This window comes from Leptodactylus fuscus, chromosome 2 (genome assembly GCF_031893055.1).
Source record: "Leptodactylus fuscus isolate aLepFus1 chromosome 2, aLepFus1.hap2, whole genome shotgun sequence".
Classification (NCBI taxonomy): domain Eukaryota; kingdom Metazoa; phylum Chordata; class Amphibia; order Anura; family Leptodactylidae; genus Leptodactylus; species Leptodactylus fuscus.
In genome coordinates this window covers 270795887-270817087 of record NC_134266.1, presented here as the reverse complement: position 1 = coordinate 270817087, position 21201 = coordinate 270795887, and the positions used below count along the sequence as shown (strand labels likewise).

Sequence of the window (21201 nt, the reverse complement as noted above, 5' to 3'; positions counted from 1 at the left end):
CACCATGGGATTAATGGTGCTATATAAATAAACAATAATAATAATAATAATAACTACTATAATACTACTCCTATGTACAAGAATATAACTACTATAATACTGCTCCTATGTACAAGAATATAACTATTATAATACTGCTCCTATGTACAAGAATATAACTACTATAATACTGCTCCTATGTACAAGAATATAACTACTATAATACTGCTCCTATGTACAAGAATATAACTACTATAATACTGCTCCTATGTACAAGAATATAACTACTATAATACTGCTCCTATGTACAAGAATATAACTACTATAATACTGCTCCTATGTACAAGAATATAACTACTATAATACTACTCCTATGTACAAGAATATAACTACTATAATACTGCTCCTATGTACAAGAATATAACTACTATAATACTGCTCCTATGTACAAGAATATAACTACTATAATACTGCTCCTATGTACAAGAATATAACTACTATAATACTACTCCTATGTACAAGAATATAACTACTATAATACTGCTCCTATGTACAAGAATATAACTACTATAATACTACTCCTATGTACAAGAATATAACTACTATAATACTGCTCCTATGTACAAGAATATAACTACTATAATACTACTCCTATGTACAAGAATATAACTACTATAATACTGCTCCTATGTACAAGAATATAACTACTATAATACTACTCCTATGTACAAGAATATAACTACTATAATACTGCCCTTATGTACAAGAATATAACTACTATAATACTACCTCCTATGTACAAGAATATAACTACTATAATACTGCTCCTATGTACAAGAATATAACTACTATAATACTACTCCTATGTACAAGAATATAACTACTATAATACTGCTCCTATGTACAAGAATATAACTACTATAATACTACTCCTATGTACAAGAATATTACTACTATAATACTGCCCTTATGTACAAGAATATAACTACTATAATACTACCTCCTATGTACAAGAATATAACTACTATAATACTGCTCCTATGTACAAGAATATAACTACTATAATACTACTCCTATGTACAAGAATATAACTACTATAATACTGCTCCTATGTACAAGAATATAACTACTATAATACTACTCCTATGTACAAGAATATTACTACTATAATACTGCTCCTATGTACAAGAATATAACTACTATAATACTACCTCCTATGTACAAGAATATAACTACTATAATACTGCTCCTATGTACAAGAATATTACTACTATAATACTGCCCTTATGTACAAGAATATAACTACTATAATACTACCTCCTATGTACAAGAATATAACTACTATAATACTGCTCCTATGTACAAGAATATAACTACTATAATACTACTCCTATGTACAAGAATATAACTACTATAATACTGCTCCTATGTACAAGAATATAACTACTATAATACTACTCCTATGTACAAGAATATTACTACTATAATACTGCTCCTATGTACAAGAATATAACTACTATAATACTACCTCCTAGCTGTGAGGACGTGTTTTTGTAGCTCTCCTGAGGCTCCTGATGTCTGGAGATAGCCCAGGGCGGGGCCGCCCTGGGTGGGGAAGTTCCCCTGCCAAGGCCCAGGCTCCAAGGCCTTCTCTGGGAAGCAATTCCCAGACAACTAAAAAAATGGATGGAAATCCTAAAGTCCCCAGTAATGGGAATCGTGTCCAGTGTGTCAGCAGTCCTAGTGCAGCAAGCCAAGATGGGAAGAAAGTTGTAAAGGAAGAAGTAACGGAAGCAAGCAGTAGTACGGTGCAACAACCAAGCAAAATGGTTGAATGTAAGGAGCAAACTTTGCAGCCTGTGCAGACTCCATTGCAGGTTGCAGGTGTCCAGTCCACCCCACCCTCCTGCAGACAGAGGAGAACATCCCTGGAGAAGCAGACCATGCAGGAGAACATGCAGCAGTCTGTATTGGTACGGTCTGAGCGGACAAGATCTGGAAGCGGTAACTACAAAAATGTAGTGAAGGCAGTGGAGGAGATCAAAGGGAGACCAGCGGGGAAGCTTCAAGGTACCAGCAGTACAGTCACTGGAAATAAACTGGGACATAGTCCCCAGTCTGGACATTGTGGGCCCATGGCAGTGACAACAGCCGTAGCATGTCAGAAATCACAGGCTACACCAACCAGAAGCCATACTGGGGGTAACCAACCTGCAAAGCTTTCCAACAATGCACAGACTGTCACAGCTACTGAGCGAGCACCAGAACTGCGCCTGGCAGATGAGATCCCAGCACTGGTCAAGCGACTGGAGACATTGAAGGCCAGTAAAATATATCTGCAGAGACAGATTGAATGTGCGTATAATCTAAAAAAGTCTGCATGCCCTGAGAAACTGGTGTTACTGGACAGGAAGCTGAGCGCACTGGCGAAAGAGCTCGCCGAGAACGTACGGGAGACCGAGACTGTACTGGAGCAAATGGGACCGGTGGGAGAATCGTACAGAAACCAGCAGCGGTTCCAGGAATACCAGAAGTCACCATCACCTTGTGCTAAAGCTGGGTCTGAACCCTCTCAAGGTGGCAGCCAGCAGTCCCATGTAAAACCAGTTCTGCAGCCAGCAAGTTTCCCTTTTAAGGAAGGGAATTTGTACGGGAAAGCGACCAGTGTTCAGCAACAGCAAAAACCTGCAGCAGTTCTCAGCAAGGCACCACAAGTCCCAGCAACCAGCACTTTGCAACCAGGTCATGGACCCCTGCCTAATGGTAATGAAGTAGCAGCTGTGCAGACACCACAAGTCCCAGGAGACAAGTCATTGCAGCAGGACTATGGACTCTTACCTGAAGGTACTGGGGGAGTAACATATTTGGGGTTACAGGTTGTGGACTCTGTTGTGCAGGACTCTGCTGCCGCTGACTGTAGTGGTAATATGGACTCTGCTATGCAGGACTCTGCTGCCGCTGACTATAATACTAATATGGACTCTGCTGTGCAGGACTCTGCTGCCGCTGATTGTCTGACTAATGTGCCTGATATTATGGATATTCCTGTATGTGATAACGGCCCAGCAGGGGAAGGTGTTTCTGGGGGGGATCCTTCACGATCTATGGCGTCAGACCCCTCTGCAGTCCAGTCTCTGGAGTCTGGTGATATTGCAGACATAGAGGTTGATGGTGGGGCGGACACAGGACAGTCCAGTGTGCAGGACTTTCCCCCTCTGGATACTCGCACAGTAGCAGAACCACATGGTACAGGTGCTCAGCAGCCCACACAGCGCCCACAAACACGCCAAGATGGCGGATCCGGCCGTACCTCCTCAGGGAATGCCTGGAGCCGCGGTGCTCCATCTTTTGCATCAAACTCCAATTATACAGGCCAGGCTTTCAGGAGGAGGAATGTAGTCAGGTTTAGGCACGGAGGTGCCAAGGAGGATCTGCCGGATAGGAGGTTTGTGGTCCGAGAGCTCCTATGTACCCAGATGGGCTTTGTGCCGACTGATATCCTGGCCGTCATAAACCTTCCTGACCGCCAGGGGTATGATGTTAGTTTTAAGCTGATGTCTGATCTGGACCGGTTCTGGGCCAATCTCACCAGGTTGAGAGATACGGAAGGTTGGGATAAGTTTAGTTTCATCCCCATCTCTAGGCCAGATACAGCCTCTGTCACAATTGTATTTTGGAATGAAGCCGTTCCCCCTCAGGACATAGTCATCTGGCTCAGGAGGCATTGTGACCTCATGTCCGATCTTAGTAAGAACAGGGATGAAGACGGGGTCTGGACCGGTGGGTGGAGGGTCCTGGTGAAGTTGCGTCAGCAGAACAACATAACCCAACATCTGCCCAATTCATTCTTTATAGGCCGAGAAAAAGGGATCTGCTTCTATGCGGGTCAGCCTCGCCGGTGCTTCAAGTGTGGGAAGGCCGGCCATGTGGCCAGTGTATGCTCCATGGTAAAGTGTAGCCTATGTAATGAAATGGGCCACGTGAGTGCCACATGCCAAAGCATTAGGTGTAACCTGTGCGGTCGGATCGGTCACCCCCACAGAGATTGTCCTGATGCCTGGCATAACATCTGTAAGGATAGCCCTGATGAGGACTTGCTGGCAGCGGCTGATGACATACAGGAGGAGGAGGAGGCGCTATTGTCAGGGTCAGTAGTCACGGAGGCGGAGCCTCAACCACATACAGGTGATACCACCCAAGACCAGGCCGAGTCAGGTCCCATTGAGACGACCATGGAGGTTGTTGAGCAGGTTGTACAACCCTCAGTGGTCGTCTCTTCTCCTGCCCGATCATCCAACAATAATAAAAGGAGGAAGAAGGATAAAGCCAGCCGTAAGCCTGAGGGTGAGTGGACCACGGTAGAAAAGCCTACAAAGATGAGAGTAAGTAGTGCAGGCGAGGTCACTGCAACGGGGAATAGATTTAGTGTCCTATCAGAGTCAGACGGAGAAGCAGAACTAGACAGAGAACTCTCACGGATGATGGCGGAGTATGAGGAGGAGCCAGAGGGCGATCCTCCCAATAAGAGGAGACCCCACCGAGATGAGGGGCAGTCCGAATCAGACATGGAAACAGCTGGTCACCAGGACACCTCTGACTCTGATCTATGACAATGGGGCCCATCTCTCTGTTTCTCATATTCCTAGTTGTTCTGATGGCAGGTTTCTATCTTAAAGTTATCTCTAGTAATGTGAATAGCATCCGAGCAAGGAGGACAAGACACGCAGTGTATGAACATCTGAGATATCTTGATGCCGATGTCTATTTCTTACAAGAAACCCGTTTAAATACTTTAGGACTAATACGAGAAGCAGAGAGAGAATGGAAATCTGGCCCGTCCTTCTGGTCTCTGGCTGTGGAACCTTATGCCGGGGTTTCTATACTGTTTAACACCCCTGATGTCACCATACACAGATTAACTGAGGTTCTGATGGGGAGGTGCCTGGTTTTAGAAGTTACCATCCGAGGCAGAAGGCTCCGACTCATTAATATCTATGGTCCACCGCAGTCGGTGATTGAAAGGGCACGTCTGTTTGATGAAGTCAAGCAGTACTTGTTTACATCTGTTCCGGTAGTCATGGCAGGGGACTTCAATGCCACCATGTCATCCAGTGACAGACCTACTGGTCGGCCTCTCACCAGGGACTGCAAGGTCTTAAGCAGAATTATTTCACAGGCTGGTCTGTCTGATGTGTTTACTGAGGGTGGTAGGAAACCAAAATTCACTTACTCCTGCGCTGGTAGATGCAGTCGGATAGACTTAGCTCTGGTCAGTCCCGCTGAGCATGTTAGTGAGAAAAGTGAAAAGACAGTCCCTTATTCTGACCATCTGGCTTTGTATTTTTGCTTGGGCTCCACAAAACGCCCTGATATTGGGAGAGGCCTATGGAAGCTCAATTCCAGCCTCTTGGACGATGACTGTGTCCGGAGTTGTGTCCACTCTCTATTTCAGAACCAGCTTGAGAGAGTGGTGTTTTATGATAACATGGCAGACTGGTGGGAGGATGTCAAGGAGGAGATCAGATCCCTCTTAAGGAGACTGTCAGTTAAGAAGGGGAAGAGTAAGTATAGCCAGTATCTCAGGCTGCGGAAAGAATTAGAGTCACTCTATTCGGCGGGCGGGGATAACCAACAGAAGATTGACCGGCTGAAATCTGAGATCAGTCAGTATCAGTACCGCAGGTATACATCCCTGGTTCTTGAACGGGATTATGGGTCCTTAGGGGCTCCGGATCCTTTTGAGAATTGCAGGGAGCGGGTGGCAAATAAATCGGTCACAGGTCTCACTGACTCCCAGGGTGTGTTACAGGAGTCTCGGGAGGGTATCCTGGGGGTGGTGAGAACTTACTATGCTGACTTGTTTCAGAAGAAGGTTTTGGATAGAGAGAAGGTGGCTCAATTCTTGGAGGCAACTCCAGGTCCTGATACTAATGATTTGGACTTTTCTCCTTTGACAGCAGAGTTAACAGTGGAGGAGGTGAAAGAGGCCATAGATAAGTTACATCTGAAGAAGGCACCAGGTCCAGATGGGATTACAGCTGAGTTCTATAAGAAATTCCGAGACCTCTTGGCACCAATTCTCGTGGATGTATACAAAACTAGTCTAGAAAACCACCTGATGCCTCCATCCATGAGAGTGTCCTCCCTGATCCTGCTGTCTAAAGGTAAAGAGCCTAGTGACATCAAGAACTGGAGGCCAATTGCCCTCTTGAATGTCGATAGGAAGATTCTTGCAAAAATTCTGTTCTCTAGATTAGTTTGTTTGTCCCCGGCACTGTTGGCAGGCTCACAGTTTGGCACAGTTAAAGGGCGGAACATCTCTGGAGCAGTTATCTCGATAAGGGAGATGTTTGAGAGATGTAAAGCTCTGAGGTGTGGGAGATATGTTGTGAGTCTTGACCAGGCTAAGGCCTTTGACAGAGTAGACCATGAGTATCTATGGGCGACTTTGACAAAGTACGGTATTCCGGGACAATTTGTGGATTGGCTGAGAACTTTGTACCGTGAGGCGGAGAGCTTTCCTCTGATTAATGGTTGGCAGGGTGATGCTTTCAGGGTTGAGGCAGGGGTGAGACAAGGTTGCCCACTGAGTCCATTACTGTATGTGTTTGCCATAGACCCGTTTCTTAGGTCACTGCAGGAGTGTGATTTTCAGGGGGCGCCGGTCCCCCACTGCTTGCCCCTGAGAGTTGTTGCCTACGCGGATGATGTGACTGTGGTGATATCTGAGCCTCGTGAGGTGGAGATGTTGTCTGCAGCCATCAGAAGTTACTCAGAGGCCTCCGGGTCTCTTGTCAACCTTGAGAAGAGTCAAGCTCTCTGGACGGGTCATACTGGTCCTACATTTGATCTGCCGCAGTTTGCCCAGGCCTCCTCCTATATTAAGATCCTTGGGGTGAAATTCGGGAGGGATGATAATTGCAGACTAAATTGGGAAGAAAAGTTGGAATCCGGAAATGCAAAGGTTCAGCGATGGAAGAACTGGAGGCTGACCTATAGAGAAAGGGTTAAAATGTTGAAGACTTACCTGGTCCCTGTCTTCTTGTACGTCTCTGTTGTCTTTCCTTTGCCAGAATCTTTCTCCGCTAGGCTCTTTAGCCTGTTCTTCCAACTTTTGTGGGGGAACAGGTTGAACCCAGTAAAAAGAGGGATAACCTACCTACAGAGGAGAGAGGGTGGGCTGGATATGTTAAATCCAAGGGTGTTTTTTGACTCCATGTTTCTAAAAGTAAATTTTGGTTGCCTGGACTCAGATAACAGCTCCCTGTGGGTAAATAGTATCAGGGACTGGATATTGCCTTTTGCAGAATCCTGGGTGCGAGGCGGCAGCCTTAAGAGGGGTCGATCGACTCGTGACTACCTCCCCCAGTATCTGGACTATGGCATAAGGTGCCTAAAAAAATGGGGTATTGAAAAGACCTATCTGGTGAGTAAGACCAGGAGAGATCTATACACCAGGGTATGTAAGACCTTCTATTGTCTCCAGCCGGCTTTGAGGGACTGTACATCTATAACCCTGCAGGATAGTCTGAGGCTCCTCACTGGTCTGAGGCTCCCTGCAAAGTTCTTTGACATTGCCTGGCTATCTCTGCATGGGAAACTTTTTGTAAGAGGCAACCTAAAACATCTCAGTGTGACAGATCGGGCATGTCCATTAGGTTGTCAGCAGGAGGAGACCATGGCACATTTTATATCAGAGTGCGGGGGAGGGCGAAAGATCTGGCAGGAAATATCCCGGAGGCTGAAAATTCCCCGATTACAATCACTCAAATACCCCGAAATCATATATGGCATCCCAACTAATATAGGTGACATTAACCGGGAGACCCTGTATATTATTATTACTGTCATCAAATATTATCACTGGCATACGAGGACCCAGGTGTCCCTACACAGAGAGCCCTTCCGTCATATGACCGCTGTCACATATATCATGTCTGAACTGAGGTGGATAAAGTCTCTGGAGGTCAGAAAAAAGTCTGATAATGTAAAATTGTGGAGAAATGTATATATCGATTGCTGAATATTCTGATAACACTGCAAATAAGTCTGTTCATTTATTTATGGATTTATTTATTTTTTCCCCCTCTTTATCCTGCCAGCAATGGACTCTTAAGTTAAAGTGATTCTCATTTTTGTTATCTGACAGACATGTCTGATTTATGTTATATTATTATTATTATTATTAATTAGTTATTAATTCTGCTGGAATGTAATGTATTTTTGTTTTGTTTTTACTAATAAAAATTACCTCCTATGTACAAGAATATAACTACTATAATACTGCTCCTATGTACAAGAATATAACTACTATAATACTGCTCCTATGTACAAGAATATAACTACTATAATACTACTCCTATGTACAAGAATATAATTACTATAATACTGCTCCTATGTACAAGAATATAACTACTATAATACTGCTCCTATGTACAAGAATATAACTACTATAATACTACTCCTATGTACAAGAATATTACTACTATAATACTGCTCCTATGTACAAGAATATAACTACTATAATACTACCTCCTATGTACAAGAATATAACTACTATAATACTGCTCCTATGTACAAGAATATAACTACTATAATACTACTCCTATGTACAAGAATATAACTACTATAATACTGCTCCTATGTACAAGAATATAACTACTATAATACTACTCCTATGTACAAGAATATTACTACTATAATACTGCTCCTATGTACAAGAATATAACTACTATAATACTACCTCCTATGTACAAGAATATAACTACTATAATACTGCTCCTATGTACAAGAATATAACTACTATAATACTACTCCTATGTACAAGAATATAACTACTATAATACTACTCCTATGTACAAGAATATAACTACTATAATACTGCCCTTATGTACAAGAATATAACTACTATAATACTACTCCTATGTACAAGAATATAACTACTATAATACTGCCCCCTATGTACAAGAATATAACTACTATAATACTGCTCCTATGTACAAGAATATAACTACTATAATACTACTCCTATGTACAAGAATATAACTACTATAATACTACTCCTATGTACAAGAATATAACTACTATAATACCACTCCTATGTACAAGAATATTACTACAATAATACTGCCCTTATGTACAAGAATATAACTACTATAATACTACCTCCTATGTACAAGAATATAACTACTATAATACTACTCCTATGTACAAGAATATAACTACTATAATACTACTCCTACGTACAAGAATATATCTACTATAATACTACTCCTATGTACAAGAATATAACTACTATAATACTGCTCCTATGTACAAGAATATAACTATTATAATACTAGTCCTATGTACAAGAATATAACTATTATAATACTACTCCTATGTACAAGAATATAACTACTATAATACTGTTCCTATAAACAAGAATATAAGTACTATAATACTACTCCTATGTACAAGAATATAACTACTATAATACTGCTCCTATGTACAAGAATATAAGCACTATAACACCGCCCCCTATGTACAAGAATATAAGCACTATAACACCGCCCCCTATGGACAGGCAGGATTATTGTCTGTAGATTTCCATCTGTCGGTCTCGCACATTGGATTATCAGCCATTTAGGGATCTTTTTACAAATTGAAATTTTGCTTCTATTTCTTAGATTCTTCCTCCAGATATTAGATAAGTTACAGCTAATCTTGATGGTCGTAGTCGGATCTTCTTGCTCTCGGGTTGTCACAGTTTATCCCTCTAGTTCACACGGAGATTATGGTGTTGGGGGAGGGGGCGGTTGTTACATCGTCTTCTCTATCCTGGACTCCATCCCATCAGTTCTTTACAGATAAATCTGACACCGCCACAGATCTGACCACTGGAGCCGCCGCTGTGTATAACTGTTATCTCCTCAACATCTGAAGTAACAATCTCTCCGCTAACTCCTCTCATAAAACCGCCATGTTCTTCTCCCAAAACTTTGTTAAGTTGTCATAGAAACCACAACACTCGTGTCCGTTTTTTCGATCTCATCCAATCAGATCACTTCTTTAAAAGGATAAAATCTCGCAACTGACAGATTCTCAGTGTTGGACTTGAGACTCAGACTAGACAATTTCCCCATTTTCTAAGGGGCACCTGAGGACATGTCTCACTGAAGCCTAGCATAGCGTATATGTACATCATTGGTCACATGGGGATGTATAGAGAAGGCTCCGGAGCTGAGGCCTGGTTCACATCTGCGTTCGGTAATCCATTCGGGGAGTCCGCATGGGGACCAGGAGGTGTGGGAGGAGTATATGGAATACATGACGTCAGGGGTGAACCTGCCCCTTTCGCCGCCCGAGGCGAACGACAGAAAGCCGCCTTGGCGCCATTCGCAGGCAGAGAGCAGGCACGGAGAGGACCTACTCTCTGCCTGAGCGTGAGGGGAGGCTGCTGGAGCAGCGCTGCTCCAGTGGCCTCCCCAATCGACCGCTCAGTGCTAAGCCAGTCCAGGACAGCTTGTCCTGGACTGGCTTGGGTAAGCAAAAATGCCGCCCTCCCTGGGGCCCTGGCATAGTGCCGCCTGAAGCGGTTGCTTCAGGTCGCCTCATGGGAGGTGCGGCGCTGCATGACGTTAGGTAAGGATCGTGGCCGAGGAGTTACCAATAACAATAAGAACTCAGTCTTTACTAAGAAAAAAAATGATGCTTTCTTTCCTCCGCCCTATAGTTTGATGTTACCTGATTCTGACGTCAGCCATCAGGCCGTCGGCGCCATATTCAATTGCTTTCATAAATGACATATTGGTATTTTCTGGTGCATGCTGCGAGGGAATAAAACATAGTAGTCCTAAAAATCCTAATTTTTTTTAAAATTTTTTATTAGAAGTGCCTTCACATACAAACAACCCCTCTACCCCTCTTCTCCTTCCCCACCTGAGTGTCTAAAAAACGTCTTCGCTATAATATGTGGTATATAGAGACAAAAAAAAACGAAAAAAAACAAACAACTCCCATAGGAAACATTACTAGAAGATCCTCCAATCACAGCCAGAGCTGCAGTTCTACTGCTGTTCAGTTAGCTGATAGGCTCATGTTTTATTGCCCCGCCCCCCTGTTTCAGTCCATGCCCCTCCCTCCCTTGTATAAATTCATATACTTTAAAAGTAAAAAAAATAAAAAAAAATTGCCAAAAAAGGGCAATTTACGAAATTGCTATTTCTTTAAAATTTTAGCAAAAGGAATTTTGTTAGTGTTCATGAACCTAGTGTCTATGCCCCCAAAATGTGTAGTACGTTTAGTTCCAGCTTAGGTATAAGGGGCGTCTGTCGACAAGATGGTGACAGATCCAAAAATAATGGATGATTATGTAGATAATCTGTTTTCCCTTAGTCCCAACAGCGGCACAATACGGGGCCTTGTACCGCTGGTGGGACGACAGGGAATGTGAATGCAGCTCTGGATGATAAATGGTGAGGATTTAGAAAGCCCTTATGTACTAGGATGTAAAGTTATACGTGGACGTGCAGACTATGCTATAGTGGACAAACATTGGAGCCATTTTGCAAAATCGGTATGGTGTCAGGTGAGGACCTAGGATGTGATCTGATCACGTGACCACATGGTAGTCGCCTATACTCCAGGCTCTAAGGATCCTCTTAATAAACAGGTTTCTGACCCCATGGGTGCAAACTTACCATTGGAAATCCCCGATTCGCTATTAGGAATGGTTTGGACATATTTGTTGTATTCACCATAATGCAGGGAGAATACATCCCCAGTGGTACGAAATACAGGACAAGCAGCACGGCGATGTACGGACCAATGATCAGCACCTGAAAAACTACAAAATAACCATAAATATTAAAAAAAAAAAATAGTATTTTAACGTTTTTTTTCCGGGAAATGTACCTAAAACCAATGCAGTTATAGAAAAAAAATCTAAAAAAAACAAACTGAAAAATAAAACAAAGATGGCAAATGCTTGCTGGGCCAATGAGCATCACCTGACGGAATATAAAATAAGCAGAAATAATTAAAAAAAAAATAGCATTTAAATTTTTCTTTTTTTCTTTGTTTAAATAAACAAAAAAACTGTGATTATGGCAAAAATTTTAAAAAACAAAAATAAAGCCGGCAGATCCTTGTTCGGACGGATGTACAGACCGATAATCGTCAATCGGCCGATTAAGCAAAAATAAAAAAAATATAAAAAATGGTATAAATTTTTTTTTTAGAGAAATAAATGAAAAACAACGCGTTTATAGTAATAATACGAAAAAAAAAAAAAAAACACAAAAAAATAGGGCCGGCATATCTTTACACATCTAAGATGTCAATGTTTTGGAGCCTTGATCGGAACAGAGCGTAGAATATTTTATCATGATATTAAACCACGGAAAATGTCATGTTTTTGTATTATTTACCACTTATGAAATGTACAAAAAGTTGATAAAAATATGATAACTCAAAAAATTGTGTAAGACAAGAGGGAAATTTACAAAACCGGTGGAGAGCCAGGGCAACCAATCATATGTTAGCTCTCATTTCTGAATAAAATCCACTGGAATTAAAAGGGATCCTATCATTCAGATGGAACTTTTAGTGGCTAACACGTCGGAATAGCCTTAAGAAAGGCTATTCATCTCCTACCTTTAGATGTCTGGGGGCGTCCCCAATGCTGCAAGAGAACTCTCCAGCGACGCCTCCATCTTCTTCAGGAACATCCTCTTCCTGTGTCTTCTTCCGGCACAGTCGGCTCTGCCCGAGGCCTAGAAGTTTGAACCCAGCTCCGGAAGACGACGCAGGGAGAAGCGGTTCCTGAAGAAGATAGAGGCGTCGCTGGAGAGTTCTCTCGCAGCATTGGGGACGCCCCCGGTGCTGTTTGAGTGCTGGAGCCCGCCCCCAGTGCTGCAAGAAAACTCATTTACATACCGGTGTAAACCAGGATTTCTACGGAACAGCGGGGCGAAGGAGACATCTGAGGGTAGGAGACGAATAGCCTTTCTTAAGGCTATTCCGACGTGTTAGTCACAAAAAATTCCATCTGAATGATAGGATCCCTTTAAGCTGTAACCTGGTTGGTGACCAAGAGCAAATGGAACCAATGAAATTTTAGCTTTCATTTCTAAAGGGTTGCTGGAGAAGAAAGCTGGGATCTGATTGGTCGCCAATTCCGCCACTTACCCATAGCAACCAGTCCCGTTTTAGCCCTCCTATCCAGACAATTGAAAATGGAAGATGTCTTCTGATTGGTTGCAACTTCTCTATTCAGCAGTTCATAGCAACCAATCCACACTGCACTGCCGATCACCCTCCACATTGGGACGCTCTAGCTATTCTAGCAGGAAGAAGAGTTTGCGGCTATCTGGCGGGCCAGCGATGCCTCATCACTCAGGAGATCGAGCGTCTACAGCCTCACCCAGAAGGACTTCTCCAGGGATGTCGAGACCTCCAGTGAAACAGCCATCCCTCGCAACTCCTTCTTCAATGCAGGTGTCTGCAGGATCAGCACTAGCTGGCGACTACCGCGGCCTCCCGGCCTGACAGCACCTCACTACACCAACACCCACTGCTCACACGAAACTGGTAGCAGCTTTGAAACAATTTATTTACCAGCTTGAGGGTAAACCAGCAGCGGCATGGCGTTGTAAAGAAAACTACATACACTTTCTATCAATGGCAGTCTCTGGGGTGATGTATGAAAACCAACCTACAGGGCAATTTTGTACCAGACAATAAAACTTACGTTCCCGTTTGATCCTAGCAAAATACAGAGCGACCGGCCAAGACAAAAGAGTCATTATTGCAAGAGAGCCGACGTGAAGGTACGGAGCTGTCAACTGTGGAGGAAACAATGTATTACTGAAAATTCTTCCAACCCATAGCAATATATAAGAATACAGCATGTGAAGCCGCATCACTGCTACACTGCACCAAACTATTAGCAGAATATAACTATAGAAATGTGTGAAGAGTATATAACTTATCCTGTACTAATCCGGAGTTACATCCTGTATTATACTCCAGAGCTGCGCTCACTATTCTGCTGGTGCAGTCACTGTGTACATACATTACATTACTTATCCTGTATTATACTCCAGAGCTGCGCTCACTATTCTGCTGGTACAGTCACTGTGTACATACATTACATTACTTATCCTGTATTATACTCCAGAGCTGCGCTCACTATTCTGCTGGTACAGTCACTGTGTACATACAGTACATTACATTACTTATCCTGTATTATACTCCAGAGCTGCGCTCACTATTCTGCTGGTACAGTCACTGTGTACATACATTACATTACTTATCCTGTATTATACTCCAGAGCTGCGCTCACTATTCTGCTGGTACAGTCACTGTGTACATACATTACATTACTTATCCTGTATTATACTCCAGAGCTGCGCTCACTATTCTGCTGGTACAGTCACTGTGTACATACATTACATTACTTATGCTGTATTATACTCCAGAGCTGTGCTCACTATTCTGCTGGTACAGTCACTGTGTACATACATTACATTACTTATCCTGTACTTCAACTGCATTATACTCCAGAGGTGCGCTCACTATTCTGCTGGTGCAGTCACTGTGTACATACATTACATTACTTATCCTGTATTATACTCCAGAGCTGCACTCACTATTCTGCTGATGCAGTCCCTGTGTTACATTACTTATCCTGTACTTCAACTGCATTATACTCCAGAGCTGCGCTCACTATTCTGCTGGTGCAGTCACTGTGTACATACATTACTTATCCTGTATTATACTCCAGAGCTGCACTCACTATTCTGCTGGTACAATCACTGTGTACATAAATTACATTACTTATCCTGTATTATACTCCAGAGCTGCGCTCACTATTCTGCTGGTGCAGTCACTGTGTACATACATTACATTACTTATCCTGTACTTCAACTGCATTATACTCCAGAGCTGCGCTCACTATTCTGCTGGTACAGTCACTGTGTACATACATTACATTACTTATCCTGTATTATACTCCAGAGCTGCGCTCACTATTCTGCTGGTACAGTCACTGTGTACATACATTACATTACTTATCCTGTATTATACTCCAGAGCTGCGCTCTCTATTCTGCTGGTACAGTCACTGTGTACATACATTACATTACTTATGCTGTATTATACTCCAGAGCTGTGCTCACTATTCTGCTGGTACAGTCACTGTGTACATACATTACATTACTTATCCTGTACTTCAACTGCATTATACTCCAGAAGTGCGCTCACTATTCTGCTGGTACAGTCACTGTGTACATACATTACATTACTTATCCTGTATTATACTCCAGAGCTGCGCTCACTATTCTGCTGGTACAGTCACTGTGTACATACATTACATTACTTATCCTGTACTTCAACTGCATTATACTCCAGAGCTGCGCTCACTATTCTGCTGGTACAGTCACTGTGTACATACATTACATTACTTATCCTGTATTATACTCCAGAGCTGCGCTCACTATTCTGCTGGTACAGTCACTGTGTACATACATTACATTACTTATGCTGTATTATACTCCAGAGCTGTGCTCACTATTCTGCTGGTACAGTCACTGTGTACATACATTACATATCCTGTACTTCAACTGCATTATACTCCAGAGGTGCGCTCACTATTCTGCTGGTACAGTCACTGTGTACATACATTACATTACTTATCCTGTATTATACTCCAGAGCTGCGCTCACTATTCTGCTGGTACAGTCACTGTGTACATACATTACATTACTTATCCTGTATTATACTCCAGAGCTGCGCTCACTATTCTGCTGGTACAGTCACTGTGTACATACATTACATTACTTATGCTGTATTATACTCCAGAGCTGTGCTCACTATTCTGCTGGTACAGTCACTGTGTACATACATTACATTACTTATCCTGTACTTCAACTGCATTATACTCCAGAGGTGTGCTCACTATTCTGCTGGTGCAGTCACTGTGTACATACATTACATTACTTATCCTGTATTATACTCCAGAGCTGCACTCACTATTCTGCTGATGCAGTCCCTGTGTTACATTACATTACTTATCCTGTACTTCAACTGCATTATACTCCAGAGCTGCGCTCACTATTCTGCTGGTGCAGTCACTGTGTACATACATTACTTATCCTGTATTATACTCCAGAGCTGCACTCACTATTCTGCTGGTACAATCACTGTGTACATAAATTACATTACTTATCCTGTATTATACTCCAGAGCTGTACTCACTATTCTGCTGGTGCAGTCACTGTGTACATACATTACATTACTTATCCTGTATTATACTCCAGAGCTGCGCTCACTATTCTGCTGGTACAGTCACTGTGTACATACATTACATTACTTATCCTGTATTATACTCCAGAGCTGCGCTCACTATTCTGCTGGTACAGTCACTGTGTACATACATTACATTACTTATGCTGTATTATACTCCAGAGCTGTGCTCACTATTCTGCTGGTACAGTCACTGTGTACATACATTACATTACTTATCCTGTACTTCAACTGCATTATACTCCAGAGGTGCGCTCACTATTCTGCTGGTGCAGTCACTGTGTACATACATTACATTACTTATCCTGTATTATACTCCAGAGCTGCACTCACTATTCTGCTGATGCAGTCCCTGTGTTACATTACATTACTTATCCTGTACTTCAACTGCATTATACTCCAGAGCTGCGCTCACTATTCTGCTGGTGCAGTCACTGTGTACATACATTACTTATCCTGTATTATACTCCAGAGCTGCACTCACTATTCTGCTGGTACAATCACTGTGTACATAAATTACATTACTTATCCTGTATTATACTCCAGAGCTGCGCTCACTATTCTGCTGGTGCAGTCACTGTGTACATACATTACATTACTTATCCTGTACTTCAACTGCATTATACTCCAGAGCTGCGCTCACTATTCTGCTGGTACAGTCACTGTGTACATACAGTACATTACATTACTTATCCTGTATTATACTCCAGAGCTGCGCTCACTATTCTGCTGGTACAGTCACTGTGTACATACATTACATTACTTATCCTGTATTATACTCCAGAGCTGCGCTCACTATTCTGCTGGTGCAGTCACTGTGTACATACATTACATTACTTATCCTGTATTATACTCCAGAGCTGTACTCACTATTCTGCTGGTGCAGTCACTGTGTACATACATTACATTACTTATCCTGTATTATACTCCAGAGCTGCGCTCACTATTCTGCTGGTACAGTCACTGTGTACATACATTACATTACTTATCCTGTATTATACTCCAGAGCTGCGCTCACTATTCTGCTGGTACAGTCACTGTGTACATACATTACATTACTTATGCTGTATTATACTCCAGAGCTGTGCTCACTATTCTGCTGGTACAGTCACTGTGTACATACATTACATTACTTATCCTGTACTTCAACTGCATTATACTCCAGAGGTGCGCTCACTATTCTGCTGGTGCAGTCACTGTGTACATACATTACATTACTTATCCTGTATTATACTCCAGAGCTGCACTCACTATTCTGCTGATGCAGTCCCTGTGTTACATTACATTACTTATCCTGTACTTCAACTGCATTATACTCCAGAGCTGCGCTCACTATTCTGCTGGTGCAGTCACTGTGTACATACATTACTTATCCTGTATTATACTCCAGAGCTGCACTCACTATTCTGCTGGTACAATCACTGTGTACATAAATTACATTACTTATCCTGTATTATACTCCAGAGCTGCGCTCACTATTCTGCTGGTGCAGTCACTGTGTACATACATTACATTACTTATCCTGTACTTCAACTGCATTATACTCCAGAGCTGCGCTCACTATTCTGCTGGTACAGTCACTGTGTACATACAGTACATTACATTACTTATCCTGTATTATACTCCAGAGCTGCGCTCACTATTCTGCTGGTACAGTCACTGTGTACATACATTACATTACTTATCCTGTATTATACTCCAGAGCTGCGCTCACTATTCTGCTGGTACAGTCACTGTGTACATACATTACATTACTTATCCTGTATTATACTCCAGAGCTGCGCTCACTATTCTGCTGGTACAGTCACTGTGTACATACATTACATTACTTATGCTGTATTATACTCCAGAGCTGTGCTCACTATTCTGCTGGTACAGTCACTGTGTACATACATTACATATCCTGTACTTCAACTGCATTATACTCCAGAGGTGCGCTCACTATTCTGCTGGTACAGTCACTGTGTACATACATTACATTACTTATCCTGTATTATACTCCAGAGCTGCGCTCACTATTCTGCTGGTACAGTCACTGTGTACATACATTACATTACTTATCCTGTATTATACTCCAGAGCTGCGCTCACTATTCTGCTGGTACAGTCACTGTGTACATACATTACATTACTTATCCTGTATTATACTCCAGAGCTGCGCTCACTATTCTGCTGGTACAGTCACTGTGTACATACATTACATTACTTATCCTGTACTTCAACTGCATTATACTCCAGAGCTGCGCTCACTATTCTGCTGGTACAGTCACTGTGTACATACATTACATTACTTATCCTGTATTATACTCCAGAGCTGCGCTCACTATTCTGCTGGTACAGTCACTGTGTACATACATTACATTACTTATGCTGTATTATACTCCAGAGCTGTGCTCACTATTCTGCTGGTACAGTCACTGTGTACATACATTACATATCCTGTACTTCAACTGCATTATACTCCAGAGGTGCGCTCACTATTCTGCTGGTACAGTCACTGTGTACATACATTACATTACTTATCCTGTATTATACTCCAGAGCTGCGCTCACTATTCTGCTGGTACAGTCACTGTGTACATACATTACATTACTTATCCTGTATTATACTCCAGAGCTGCGCTCACTATTCTGCTGGTACAGTCACTGTGTACATACATTACATTACTTATGCTGTATTATACTCCAGAGCTGTGCTCACTATTCTGCTGGTACAGTCACTGTGTACATACATTACATTACTTATCCTGTACTTCAACTGCATTATACTCCAGAGGTGCGCTCACTATTCTGCTGGTGCAGTCACTGTGTACATACATTACATTACTTATCCTGTATTATACTCCAGAGCTGCACTCACTATTCTGCTGATGCAGTCCCTGTGTTACATTACATTACTTATCCTGTACTTCAACTGCATTATACTCCAGAGCTGCGCTCACTATTCTGCTGGTGCAGTCACTGTGTACATACATTACTTATCCTGTATTATACTCCAGAGCTGCACTCACTATTCTGCTGGTACAATCACTGTGTACATAAATTACATTACTTATCCTGTATTATACTCCAGAGCTGCGCTCACTATTCTGCTGGTGCAGTCACTGTGTACATACATTACATTACTTATCCTGTATTATACTCCAGAGCTGCGCTCACTATTCTGCTGGTGCAGTCACTGTGTACATACATTACATTACTTATCCTGTATTATACTCCAGAGCTGTACTCACTATTCTGCTGGTGCAGTCACTGTGTACATACATTACATTACTTATCCTGTATTATACTCCAGAGCTGCGCTCACTATTCTGCTGGTACAGTCACTGTGTACATACATTACATTACTTATCCTGTATTATACTCCAGAGCTGCACTCACTATTCTGCTGGTGCAGTCACTGTGTACATACATTACATTACTTATCCTGTACTTCAACTGCATTATACTCCAGAGCTGTATGGCTCTTACACACTCTTTATGTAATATTCTTAGGTCATGGTTACAGGCCTTTATGGTTACAAGATTGATGATGTGTCCATCGTCACAGGTAACGGTATCTCACTACTCTAAGGGCAAAGAGTGTAGTCAGATTGTAGTCTGGGTGTAGTCAGAGTATAGTCAAAGTGTAGTCAGGGTGTAGTTAGAGTGTAGTCCGGCTGTAGTCAGGGTGTAGTCCGGCTGTAGTCAGGGTGTAGTCCGAGTGTAGTCAAGGTGTAGTCAGAGTGTAGTCAGGGTGTAGTCAGGGCGTAGTCAGAGTGTAGTCATAGTGTAGTCAGGGCATAGTCAGAGTGTAGTCAGGGTGTAGTCAGGGCATAGTCAGAGTGTAGTCAGGGTTTAGTCAGGGCATAGTCAGAGTGTAGTCAGAGTGTAGTCAGGGTGTAGTCAGGGCATAGTCAGAGTGTAGTCAGGGTGTAGTCAGGGCATAGTCAGAGTGTAGTCAGAGTGTAGTCAGGGTTTAGTCAGGGCATAGTCAGAGTGTAGTCAGAGTGTAGTCAGGGTGTAGTCAGAGTGTAGTCAGGGTGTAGTCAGAGCATAGTCAGAGTGTAGTCAGGGTGTAGTCAGGGTGTAGTCAGGGCATAGTCAGAGTGTAGTCAGGGTGTAGTCAGGGCATAGTCAGGGTGTAGTCAGAGTGCAGTCAGAGTGTAGTCAGAGTGTAGTCAGAGTGTAGTCAGAGTGTAGTCAGCTCCCCTCATCAGCCACATGAAGGTAAAGCACATATCACACTATAACTCTATATAAGTTTACAGCACACATTTCATGTTTCTGATAGTTTACTATTCGAGATACTGGCACCATTGTTACTGTCATCCTTTGTAACGTGAACTTTACCTGAAAAGACATGAGAATAGCCGGCCATTCCTCATCCCATAATTTGGACAAAGCGATGAGGCCGGCAATAAAGGAAATCAGGACAACCAGAATCACACCCTGGGAAAGACAAAATGTAATGTCAGCGAAGGACTCAATCTCTGTTATTATTTTGCTCCAAAATCCATCTGTCAGCAGTCAGCACTAGGGGGAGCTAAAGAGATGTCTGTATACTGAGGCATACTGTCTGTATATGGAGATCAATATAAGGACAGAATTAAGTCAGCTCCAGAGCCCCCTCTAGTGGTATCTGCAGACAGCCAGAATATTATTATGTATTTCTATATCTATGCAGAGGATTTGGAGCTCTGTATCAGAAATGATGGCGCTCTGACTCCTATAGAGATATATCAAGAAGTTACTCAGTATATAATTGTAGTGTAATGGTGACATTCACTATATGTTAGTGTTTCTGTTATCGTCATACATTACCTTGTGGATCCCGTGCAGGTGCAGCTGCTGACCCTCTGAGAGCAGACATAGTGCCAAAACCTAAAAAAAAAAAATTATCCATTAATACACTGAATGGTATAAAGTAAAAGGCAGCCACCACTAGGGGGAGCTCAC

General features: G+C 42.4%; 1 protein-coding gene across 1 annotated transcript in view; it reads right to left on the bottom strand.

The window, feature by feature from the left end:
* The window catches only part of LOC142194137 (glycerophosphodiester phosphodiesterase domain-containing protein 5-like), a 227434-nt gene that overhangs the window by 36393 nt on the left and 169840 nt on the right, over positions 1–21201 (bottom strand). Inside the window, exons 5-9 of the mRNA XM_075263154.1 lie at positions 21067–21126; positions 20596–20694; positions 13712–13805; positions 11661–11806; positions 10705–10787 (exon numbers count right to left, since the gene is read on the bottom strand). Of these exons, the coding sequence (XP_075119255.1) occupies positions 10705–10787; positions 11661–11806; positions 13712–13805; positions 20596–20694; positions 21067–21126 (482 nt within the window). The remainder of the gene's footprint in view (positions 1–10704; positions 10788–11660; positions 11807–13711; positions 13806–20595; positions 20695–21066; positions 21127–21201) is intronic.